The 12486-nt window shown below is 40.0% G+C and overlaps 1 protein-coding gene across 1 annotated transcript; it reads right to left on the bottom strand.

The window, feature by feature from the left end:
* Positions 1 to 6365: 6365 nt before the first annotated feature.
* LOC308138916 (E3 ubiquitin-protein ligase TRIM21-like) lies at positions 6366 to 12036 on the bottom strand. The gene is made up of 2 exons (XM_080521222.1): positions 11946 to 12036; positions 6366 to 9032 (listed from the first exon to the last, which is right to left on the bottom strand). The coding sequence occupies exon 2, from the start codon at positions 9021 to 9023 to the stop codon at positions 7392 to 7394; it is 1632 nt and encodes a 543-aa protein (XP_080377348.1). The 5' UTR covers positions 9024 to 9032; positions 11946 to 12036; the 3' UTR covers positions 6366 to 7391.
* Positions 12037 to 12486: the final 450 nt, after the last annotated feature.

Here is a 12486-nt window from a genome sequence, read left to right as displayed (position 1 = left end):
GTGTGTGTGTGTGTGTGTGTGTGTGTGTGTGTGTGTGTGTGTGTGTGTGTGTGTGTGTGTGTGTGTGTGTGTGTGTGTGTGTGTGTGTGTGTGTGCGCGTGCGTGGTGTCCCAGATAGCAAAGTTATTGAATCAACATTGTAATTCCGTCAGGCTGAAGAGTGAGATCAACACTGATGTCAGAACATTGAAGCAACATTGAGTTTGCTCGCTATGATCAACATTGAAATGTTGAATTTTCAATGAACCCAGACGAGGAATCAACCTTGATTCAACCATGTTATTATCAACATTGATAACTTACTATTAAAAGGCCATTTCAGCACTTTTAACATTCCTCTATTTTTTAATGTGTCAAATAAAGCCAAAATAATCACGTCAATCTATAGTTAGCGAAGTTCCACAGGGGTCATGCCAAAGTCATCCAGTAGTGACATCACTGCACTGAAGGGAAGTGATGTCACTGCTGGAAAACCACGTTTGGAGCAACTGCGGAACTTTAAAACCAAATAGAATCACGTGATTATTTCTTACAATCATAAAATACAGGGGAAAGGTGAAACATTCTGTAGTGGTTCATTAAGTATGCATACTGCAGTGGTTCTCAAGCTTTTTATACAGACTTCAATGTACATACTCCAAAATTTATTATAATTATGCCATTAAAAGGTAAATATTAGAAAATAAGTAGAGCTCTTGCAGATTACATTTTTTTTTTTTTTTTTTGAGGAAACCAAGGTTGAGAACAGTTGCTTTACTTGCCGTCAGGCTGGGACTCAAAGCAGGACTCAGGGGCAGAGGATATCCGTAAAATGAGTGTTTTATTAAAAGCAAAAAGCCACAGACCTCAGAAACAAGGGACAACTCAACATGGGGTAGGGGTGGGGAGACAAGGGGGCGAACATCAGCTTGTAGTCCCCATGGAACATGTCAGCTCTGTGGCCTCTCCTTCCTTGGCATGCCACCACTCCTCTCAGGTGCAGAGCGCAGCCACTTCTACATTGCACCCTCGTACTGCTGTTCAGTCAGCCTCCGGTCAAACTGACGAGCAGTCGCTGGGAAAAAGAAAGAAGGAAATATGGTACTTGTTATAAAAGCAGCAGTGGTCACGCTCCATTCAAAAGTGACTAATGTCCAGTGACCTTTTTGTGTGCTACTGATTTTCAGGCAACCGTAAAGGACCACCTTACCTTCATATAATATATCCACACTAATGCTCGTACAAAAAATGCCACCATTTCTGTCTAACCTGTCTCAAGAGCATTGGACAGTTCAGAAACCTGACTACCGATTAATCACATCAAATACAGAACGACTAGACTAACTGAGCATGACAGAGGAACACTTGATATATTTAGATTTTATGCTTTAAGTATGAAAAATAGCAGATATATGAACTCACAGACAGCAGAGTACCAAGCTGTGAGCTTGTAGATCTGCTATTTTTGAAAACTATTGAAAGTTTGTGAAAAACTTTGAACGTGTGTATTTTTAAGGTAAACATTTGTAACTCAAGTCTTTGCTTCAGGGGGTCCATAGAACCTATTTGGAGATGGGGTGGGCAGTCAATTATAACTTGGAGGGTCCTTGACATGAAACACGTTTGAGCAGCAATAGAACCATTCTAGAAGTGTTTAGGAATTTGTTTTATATTTTAGAAGTGTTCTCTGGTCTTAATGAATGATTTAGATTCAACATGTCAATGAGCCACATCCGTAAAGTAGTAAAGCTAATATTTGTTAGACTCCCTGAACATGCAGTCCTGCATCAGTGTGTCCTTGAAGGCCTCTTGGGGACTTTCCCCCCAGTTGAACCTGCAGGCCAGACTGTTGGTCATGATACTGGAGAGCACTCTCCTGATCACACTTTCTGGGCTGGTCCCTCCAACAACGCCAGGCGGCTCATCTGAACACAGAGGGAAAGTGTTGAGTGCTAAAGTGTACCATGTCAAATGAGAACACATTTGAAAGCATACATTTAGTACATTTCTGCAGTGACATAAAGGCGTGATCGTCTAGTTTCATCATTACGTGAAACTTTGGCTGAATCGCTGCTGGACACGGCCTCGGCCATCCGCCACCGGAGCCGACAGAAGCTCTGGAGATAACACATATACATATTTTATATTTCTATGTCCATGTGTATATATACATGACACTGCTGACAGAGCAGCTTAAAAGCCTGAACATATTCGCCGCCTCGTCTGCTGACTTCATGCAGGTCGCGGGTGGTTCATGCTGATGGCCCCATTCTGGACTCACTTTGCATTGCTCAAGATGGAGGATCCATCACAGCCGGCAGCTCAGGCCATGAGGTCAAACATTTGGCTGCACGTGCACTAACAAAGTAGGGCCGCACTTTAGGCCGTGCAAAGTGTGGCCCTACACCCTTCTTCCCACGTGCTCCAACAAAGTAGGGCCGCATGGCCTGAGCTGCCGACTGCGCATGGATCCTCCGTCTTCCCGTCAGAACAATCACTAATTAAAAGCCAATAAAGATACCCAGACGGCTAAACTCCTACAATGAAACCCAAACTACTTTAGGAAATATGGAGAACACTGGGCAACAGAAGTGGGGATATTTCCGTTCATGTTATAAAACGAAGTGAGTCCAGAGTGGAGCATGGCCATCATGAACCACCCGCGGCCTGCGCCATGGCCATGCAGACCAGCATTGTGGTGTGTCAAGCCACGTGGCTTAACACACCACAATGCTGGTCTGCATGGCCATGGCGTTCGATTTGGTGTTCCGTATGGGTGAAAATATCCAGAATCCCTAAATATCTGTTTTTGGATTCGGTCTAGAATATGGACGTCCCTAAAGCATATTTTTGTTGATATGCACCATATCTGGTCAAATACGAACCCACTATGGGACATGAAGACAAAATATTGTATACAGTAAACATTTTGAAGTTCGTCAGTATGTTCTATTAAGCCGGCCGAACATACTGACGAACTTCAAAATAGATATGGCCATATCTAATCACACATTTTGTTTCTGGAATATGGATCAAATACATGGCATATCATAATATGTTAATTATACAGTCTATATTAGATTAATGTATCACATAAACCGCTATAGATTTTCCAATGCATATGGTTGTGTTGACACATCTCATCAAATACGGATGAAGTATACAGCTCCTTATGACTATGATGCAATGCACAATACAAAAATATAATGATACTCTAATTTGAGTAGAATAATTGCAAGATTTGCAAAAGTATACCATATCAAAGTTCAACCTTGTGAAAGTTGACCTTGATTTTAAGGCACTTCTGGACCGGACATTAAATTCATGTCAGTTGTACCTGGTGAGTCACAGTCATCAGAATCTGTCCTCCATTTGTCTCAGTGTCATTTCTCGGCCTTTTAAGCCATAAGTAATAACAATAATAAAAAGTATCAGCAGCCCACATTGAAACCATGTCACATCAATGTAGAGATATTCAACATTGAAAATGCAACATCTATACAATGTCACATCAACGTAGGGAAATTCAACATTGAAAATGCAACATCTATACAATGTCATATCAATGTAGGGAAATTCAACATTGAAAATGCAACATCTAAACAATGTCAAATCAATGACAATTCTTCAATTTTTAAATAGTAACTGTAATTAAATATTGAAACAACATCGCTTTTTCAACCTCAACCAAAAATAACCAATCTGACCAAAATCCAACGTCGAATCAATGCCTTTTGCTATCTGGGGTGTTTTATAAATGACCTATCATAGTTCACCAATCAGAACCTTCTATTATTGTTTATTCCACCATGAACATGAAAACACAGCAAACCATGTGTCCAGTATCAGAACTGCATGTCTGAAGTTTGCAGGAAAGAGAAGCAGGTGAAGATCAGTTCAGTGTTCAGAGAGTTCTGATTGGTTCAAGTCTCTGACACTTCATTGCTCCTGTCCAACAGGTGAGACTGAGCGGAGGGCCAATAGGTCCACTGACTGTTTACATCCCATAGACACGCCTCCGACTGTCCTTCTTGGCTGAATGAGTCTCCTCTCACAGTCACTGATGCTTCACCAGCGCCCCCTACTGCCCTTACCAGTCATTACAATCTCACCACCGATGCAGATCTGTGGTTGTGGGATACATTCATTCATACCGACCATCAGTCCCGATGGCAGACCAACTGCTTCATGTCCACCGTCGTGTCCAGCCGGCCACAACCAGAACAATCTTCTCCATCTCCCACTGAACCAGATTCCACCACCTGTCCTGAAGCGCCTCCCGGCCACCTCTGGCCTTTTAAATATGAGCTTTCTCATTAGTGATTGTATTTCTCTTCATAATCTCCACTTGATTATTATTACAGGGACATGGCTTTCGCCAGGAGACTGTAGTGCCCTAATTGAAGGGACCTCACCAAACTGTACTCATCTTCATCAACCAGGCTCTGATTGGGCGGAGCTTTTCTCCTCCCTTTTTTCTTAATAGTTTGACCGTTTTAATGTGATTTCTACAGAAGTGATTTAATATAGCTCAAAATAATACAAAAAGGAGTTGTACACAGAAATATAGATAAGATAGAAGGACATTTCACTATAATTATGTTAATGTAAGGAATGCTGAAATGAAGGAAATTAATAAATATTAAACATGATCCATATGTGAATTGTATTCACTTTTTGTGAGGTTTTTACTAGAAAAGATGAATTACTGAAACACTTTTTTTTTAACTACAATTAAACAATGAGTCAATTTCTGACCTTGAACTTTCTCCAGTAAAACAATCAAATCCACCAAGTACATGCACATTTTAATATTCTGCCCAAGAAAAGCCTACACTTGTTTTTTCCTAACAAAACTGCAGTGCCATGACGAATACAAACAGTTTGGAGGAAATTATTCCAAAGATGACAGCCGATGTCTCGTGGGAGAGTTTACTTTTCAAAGTCTCCGGATGCTTCTGGGAAAACCTTCACAATGAAGTAATTGACTTTGTGTTACAAGCACGTTACGAACCCAAGAGTCAAGGGTGATAGATCAAGTTCTTTGTCTACGTATCTTAATTATTTCATATAAGTGGTGGAGGTGGAAACAGAAAGCAGTCAGTGTGTGAGTGAAGCTCCAGCGTCTGATCGCTGATGTTTCTCCTCCTCCTCAGGCTCGAAGCGCCACCCTGAATGAGCAGCTGGGTCACATTGAGGACATTTTCTCTGATCAGACTGGCACTGTCACTAGGAACGTCATGCAGTTCAACAAGTGCACCATCGCTGGACGCAGCTACGCTGCTGAAGATGTCACTTTTCTGTCCAAACTTCTTCACACTCCAGAGATGACACATTGGCTAGAAGAACTGATCCGACTGTCAGGGACCTTGAGCAGGAACAATAAAGGGAATTCATTTCAGGTTGAAACATATATACAGTGTGTGTTTACACTGCTAAAAGCACTAATATTACTTTGATCATTATTTCTTTCTGTAAATTGAGCTTCATTAAATCCTAAATACAATTTTTCATTCAATTGACCAGAATTTGTAATTTAATGTCACATGTTTGACCTCTTTCTAATACGGTATTAAATACAGGTCTATTTACTATAAAAGCTCAGACCATCAATCTATACTGGGAAACCAAGTAGTTTAGTATTTTTTCTCATTATTTCTTGAATGAAATTAAAGGGAATTGAAGAATTAATCGAAGAGATTCTGCCTTCTGAATTTGAGTAAAGATTTAAATTAATGTGATGTGGCATTGATGAAGCCAAAAAGCTGATCCAAAGTCAAAATATCTTGTGTTTTGAGTTGTTTGGAACTTGTCTGTTGTACCTAGAAAGACTGGGTAAACCTTCTTTGAAACCACTACTGAATTGTTTCCCGTCTTGATGGAGAGTTAATGTTTTAGTGAGATTAATCTTGAAGACGTGAAATTTCACATTAGGCAGTTAAGAATTGCCATAATTGCCATAAATCACATTCCTTGGAGTTTTTATAGATGATAGAATTACTTGGAAATCTCACATTAAATATATATCTACGAAAATGTCAAGAAACTTTGCAATAATAGCAAAAGCAAAGCACATTTTAAATATCAAAGCTTTACACACCTTATACTGTTCTCTGATTTTGCCCTATTTATATTATTGTACTGTGGTTTGGGGTAGTACTTATAAAAACACAGTAAAACCAATAGTAATGTTACAAAAAAGAGCTATTCCATTAATCCATAAAGGTTTCTGGACCACACAAAGTCATTATTTTTAAAATCAAAGATCATGAAGTTTAATGACATTGTGGAGTTCCAAACAGTACAGATGTTGTATAAAGTACAGATGTTATATAAAGTACAGATGTTCTATAAAGTACAGGTGTTCTATAAAGTACAGATGTTGTATAAAGTACAGATGTTCTATAAAGTACAGATGTTCTATAAAGCAAGTTACAGATTGTTACCAAGACAAATACAAAGAAGGTTCCAGATCGTACTGGTCGTTATGAAATACGTGAGGAATTCAACTTTAGGACTCAGAAACATAAACACAACCCTGAAAAGTTTTAATCCGACAGTTAAAGGTGAACAATTGTGGAACAAATTGGAGACGGAGTAGAAACAATGTCCAAACATCAACCTGGTCAAATACAAATACAAACAAAAGACTTTTGAAACATACAGAGAAGAAGAAATGCATTAGGGGGATGCATAAAATAGAAAACTTTCACCAACCATGATGTTTCCATGGAGGAAAAACTCAGGAGGAATCCAGGGGATCCAAGCGAGTCTATATTCATGAGCTGAAGTCTATGTTTTCAAACATTCAGCAATTTACAGGCAAAACCCTCACAAATGACGTGTGATCAGGATGTAGTTTGCACTGATCCTCACAGAGCCGTTACACTTTATTGCTGATGCTGTTTTTTGTTTCTCTTCAATTTACACTGTGTGGGACAAACCTCCTACCTTTCAACCCCTTCATTTGAACACACCGTGTTAATCATCCTACATAAATGAAAACTTTAATAAAAAGGTTTTTTTATACTTGTTCCATCCAGCTGTTACTTTTGATTGTAAAATCTTCACATTAAATGTCGTTAAGAAGCTTTGAAGCTGCAGAGAAAAACGTGTGTGTTCATGTTGTGACTCTGCAGCTTGAAGACACACAGACTGAAAGATTCCTGCTCATGAAGCTCTAAAACAAACACATGAACAATTTCCTGATTGAGTCAAACATGTCATGAATCTGACTGCTCAGTTTCCTCTTCCATCAGATCTTTACTTGTTTGGGACAAACTGTCAGAACGTTTCTTTAGGTACAAACTGCTGCTCAGTGAAATCCTAGAGTTGTTCACCATGGATCACAGTGAATCGTCACTTTCTCACCACTTTGTTCATTGTTGGTGACGTTTCATGATGAAAACTGATCAGACAGTTTGATTGACAGGACAGATGATCAGAGGTGCAGAGTTTTTACCACCATAATTACGACTGGGACAGAAGATTGGGAGGAGTTTGTCAGTGAAGCAGCAGCCAGTGAAGGAGGTGATCAGAGCTGCAGCTTCTACGTCATAAAAAGAGACCAGACCCTCCTCATAATCCACAAACACCCCCACCTTCTCAGGAGCAAACCTCAGAGAGAGACGAACTGGAGGCTCTTTACGAACCCAGTACTTATTTCCATTTCTCAAGGATATTATCCAGAAACCTTCATCAGGTCTCACTATGAACTCTTCCTTCCTGGTGATGGACTCTTTGATCACTCCTAAAGTCCACCCAGTCTTTCCTTTAACCTGAACCTCAAAGTAAAATTGACCTGAAGAGAAACTCTGTTTTCCTAAAACATAAATATACTTAGAAAATCTCTCTGGGTTGTCTGGAAGCTTCTTCCACACGTCACCATGACTCACTTGTTTTCCATCATCAGACAGGATGAGATGAGGATGAGCTGTATCAGGATCAAGAGTCACATCCACTGCAAACTGCTGCTTCCTCTTCAGCTCAGGATCAAACACCTTCTTCTTCATGTCTTTGCTGAGAGTCTCCTCCAGCTGAGCCACAGCTCTCACCACAGTCCCCTCATAGGATGATGGAGGGATGCTGACCTCCGTCCAGTCCTGGGTGGGTGGAGCAGCTTTCAGGGAGGAGAAGCCTTGGAGGAGGTGGAGGTGGTCTTCAGAGTGAAGGAGCTGCTCCACCTCTGAGCTCCTCTTCATCAGCTCACTGATCTCCTCTTCCAGATGTTTGATGAGACCTTCAGCCTGTTTCTCTCTGGCTTTCTCTTCCTCTTCCATTCTCTCCATCATCTGCTTCAGATCTCTCTCAACACGCTGCATCAGAGCAGTGAACACCTCAACACCTTCTGCTTTCTCTCTGTCTGCAGCAGCTTGACTCTTCTTCAGACACTCTTTGATCTCCTTGATCTTCACTCGTCTCTTCTGGACCATCTGCTGCATTTCAGCCTCAGTCTTCCTCAGCTCCGTCTTCTTCCCTTCACATTCTTCACTCAGAGGAACAAGCTGGTGAGTCTTGTGCTCTAAAACACTGCACATCATGCAGACACACGTCTGCTCGCTCTTACAGAACAGCTCCAGAGGTTTCTGGTGCTTCGGACACATCCTGCCTTCCAGGTTCTCCACAGGCTCCACCAGCTGATGTTTCTTCAGGCCTGACACTGTCAGATGAGGCTCCAGGTGAGTCTGACAGTAGGAGACCAGGCACACCAGGCAGGACTTGAGGGCCTTCACTTTGGTTCCAGTGCAGACGTCACAGGGAACTTGTCCTGGTTTGGCAGCTTGTTGCTCTGAGCTGCTGCTGGCTTTGTGTTCAGCTTCATGTCTGAACTGAGCAGCAACCTCCGAGAGCAAAGTGTTGACCCTCAGCTGAGGTCTCTTGTAGAAAACCTCTTGACACAGGGGACAGTCACATATGACCTTGGAGTTCCAGTGCTCAGTGATGCACTGGTTGCAGAAGTTGTGTCCACATGGTGTGGAGACTGGATGAGTGAACACGTCCAGACAGATGGAGCACAGGAAGTGATCTGGACTGGCAGCAGACATCTTCACACCCTGACGACAAAAGACAAGAGTTGATTGAAAGATTGATGCATCATTGTACATGTGGTTCTTTGGCCTTCTTGTAGTGGCTTTCTATAAATTATGCCGAAACCAACATTTCATCTTATAAAGAAAATTCCCTCCAGGATAAATCATTTAGATCAGGACTATTCAACTCTATTTTTGGGAGGGCCACATTTTCAGAAAGCTAAGGCCCCGGGGGCCGGACAATTCCCTGAGCTATTATTCCTGATCTCAACCTGACACGATGCTCTGCCACATTCAAAAGTCTTTTATTTTGGTACATGGCAAAAAGTACAAATCACTGACTTTATACACATCATAGTGTTTTTGTTTTGGAACAAAGGCTGTTTCAGCCCCATAAACACATATTTGAAACATCTGAAAGATGATGTATGTCTTTCTGTATAATGTTGTAAATTCTGACATCTCTACTTGTAATTTCTTTCAACAATCCACAGAAGAGAGCAAACAGACGATCAGAATTGAAAGATTAGCTGAACTTGCCAATGGATTTCATGTCACACAGTAACTGAAAATGTTGAGCATCTGACAACAAAAGCTGTTTATCGAACAGATTTAATACCACGGCTTTTTATTTTGTCTTTTTTGTTTCGTTCCGTTTTTCTCTTTTCCTTTTTTTTCTTTTTTTTCTTTGTTTTATGTCCTTTTGTTTTTGCTTTTGTTATAATTATTGTGATTATTTTGGTTTTTGCTCTGTTGCTGCTCAGGCTGGTTTCATCTCATGGCAGTTGGAAAATATTTAGATCACTGTGATTATTGTATTATTAAAAAGAAGAAAAATGTATGTAGCACTAACAAGGGTATTGTATGTTTCTCCCCACCAAGTCTTTCTCTGTCTCTCCTCTCCTCTCCTCTCCTCTCCTCTCCTCTCCTCTCCTCTTCTCTCCTCTCCTCTCCTCTCCTCTCCTCTCCTCTCCTCTATCCTCTCCTCTCCTCTCCTCTATCCTCTCCTCTCCTCTATCCTCTCCTCTCCTCTCCTCTCCTCTCCTCTCCTCTATCCTCTCTTCTCCTCTCCTCTCCTCTCCTCTCCTCTCCTCTCCTCTCCTCTCCTCTCTCCTCTCCTCTATCCTCTCCTCTCCTCTCCTCTCCTCTCCTCTCCTCTCCTCTCCTCTCCTCTCCTCTCCTCTATCCTCTCCTCTCCTCTCCTCTCCTCTCCTCTCCTCCATCCTTTCACCCCAACCGGTCCACAGAATTCCTCCACCTCTGACTCTGGTTTCTACAAAGTTTCTCCTTGTTGAGGGAGTTTTTCTTTCCACCGTCACAAACACACCTGCTGCTCATGTGGATATGTTGGGCTTTTCTATTTTCTCTATAAAAGCACATTGGAATGACTGTAATGTATTTAAAATGTCTTTCTTTTTTTTAATAAATAAAAAAAAGTCAACAGAACTGATCTGCGGCCGGTCTGATGTCATCCGCGGGCCGGAGTTGGCCCGTGGGCCGCCAGTTGAATAGGCCTGATTTAGATTCTATTCTACTTGAGCCTTCAGAACAAGACAGTAAACATACAAAGGTCCCGATAGAAAAGGAAGGTCTGGAAATACTAGGAAATTAGCCCACATAGTCAGCATGCACATGATCCAGTCTAGAAGTTGCAGAGCCAAATGGCCCATGAGGCAAAGTTAATGCAAAGCGTGTCATGGCCTCTAGAGGGCGCCACAAAACCTAGAAGAAAAAAACATCTTCAATAAAATTATTAAAACGAATTATTACTATTAAATCTTGAACTAGAAAAGCTGACATTGATTCAATTGTAAAGCGATTATTATTGTTGTTGTTATTAATTATTATTATTGTTGTTGTTATTAATTATTATTATTGTTGTTGTTATTGTTGTTGTTACTCCATAACGTAGCATTCGAACATGCAATATTAAATTGCAGTTTACTGCTTATCAACAATTCACTGTAATGTCAATAAAGTTGTACTGAATATGTCTATATCTATAATATGCATCAGAAAAAAATAAATTTTATATTACACATGCCTCATAAACATGTATCTGTTACGTCGTTCAGCCTGTGCAAACGTTAGGCCATCATCAACAGTAATATATATATATATATATATATTCTTTTCTTTTTCTCTACTATATATATATATACACACACACACACACACACATATATATATACATATATATATAAAGATAAGGTACTTTATATTGCTCTGTATAGCGTTATTATATTTGGTTTCGTATATAGTCTGTAATTTACTGTGTGCAAACTCTGGATATTTGAAATGTTTGTTCTACTTATTATCTATTACTATAAATATTAATATTACGTATTCACCTATTGACATCATCTTTATTTTGGGGTGTGCGTATTTATATTGTACTCTGATTTTGTTTTCGTATTGATTTCTAATTTATTACATTGCATTGACATGTTATCCTATAAATTAAAGACAATAATAATAAGAATGTTTTTCCATTTCTTTATTATGTAATCCGCCACATAAAATCATTCTTAAGGCGCAATGTCTTCTTTTATAAACACTTTGCTGACATCTTAAAGTATGATCACATTGACACTTCCTGTTTTTCCACATTTGAGACGCAGCGCTTTTTACTTTCGGTTTTACTGAAGCTGCGCACCACAATCACATTTAATCGTCAATAACACGATTTAAGCGGTAAATAACAGGATTTTCTCAAACGTCATAAACTCCTATCAGTCTCTGCTTCACTCACACTTTAAGTTGTGGTGATTTTCTCTGTTGATAAACCTCACAACTCCTTACAAATTCTTTGTAAAGTTTCTGTCGATGAGTTAGAAACTAACCTCAGTTTCCCCCGGAGCGACTTTACAGTTTGTACTTTTCTATTCTACTTGAAAGTTGGTGGACTTTGAATTCAGTGTGCTTGTAGAAACTCACCAGTACGTGACAGACTCCAGGTGAACTCCGTAGAAAGTCCAAGTTTGTCTGAATAACTTCCTATTTCAGTGGCAGAAGACTGCGGTCAAGCCGTGCGGCTGTCTGCTGCTGTCACTGATCAGGGATGCAGCGTACTATTTCCGCTGATGGATTTCAAAATAAAAGCTCGAATCACTTAGCCTGGAATGGTTGTCAATTTATATAAAGAATGATTTATTCAAGCTAAAAATTACTTATTCAAATACTGTATCAATGGAATCAAGCTATTGTTTTCAAAATATTGAGTCAACTTATATATAGAACTTATTTTTAACAGTATGATGTTGCTCTTCAAAAAAAATCTATTTGGAAATCAGGATATAACCAAACACTCTTATTTCAAGAAGGATTAAATCAGAAACTCACTAAAAGTATTCACTCAAAATAAAATGCAATAGGAAATTGGAACAGAACACATGAATTTGAAGTAGAAAAACTTCAAAATTCCTAGTTGTCCCGGGGTCATTCCATCTCACAGTGTTGGAGACCTTCCCAGGATGCC

This window comes from Blennius ocellaris, assembly GCF_963422515.1.
Source record: "Blennius ocellaris genome assembly, contig: SUPER_13_unloc_2, whole genome shotgun sequence".
NCBI classification, from domain to species: Eukaryota; Metazoa; Chordata; class Actinopteri; order Blenniiformes; family Blenniidae; genus Blennius; species Blennius ocellaris.
The sequence above is the reverse complement of the archived record's forward strand: the minus strand, read 5'-3'. Positions and strand labels throughout refer to the sequence as shown.

What these genes read in the sequence shown, in the direction of transcription:
- LOC308138916 (XM_080521222.1), bottom strand. Translation starts at nt 9,023, where the DNA reads ATGTCTGCTGCCAGTCCAGATCACTTCCTGTGCTCCATCTGTCTGGAC.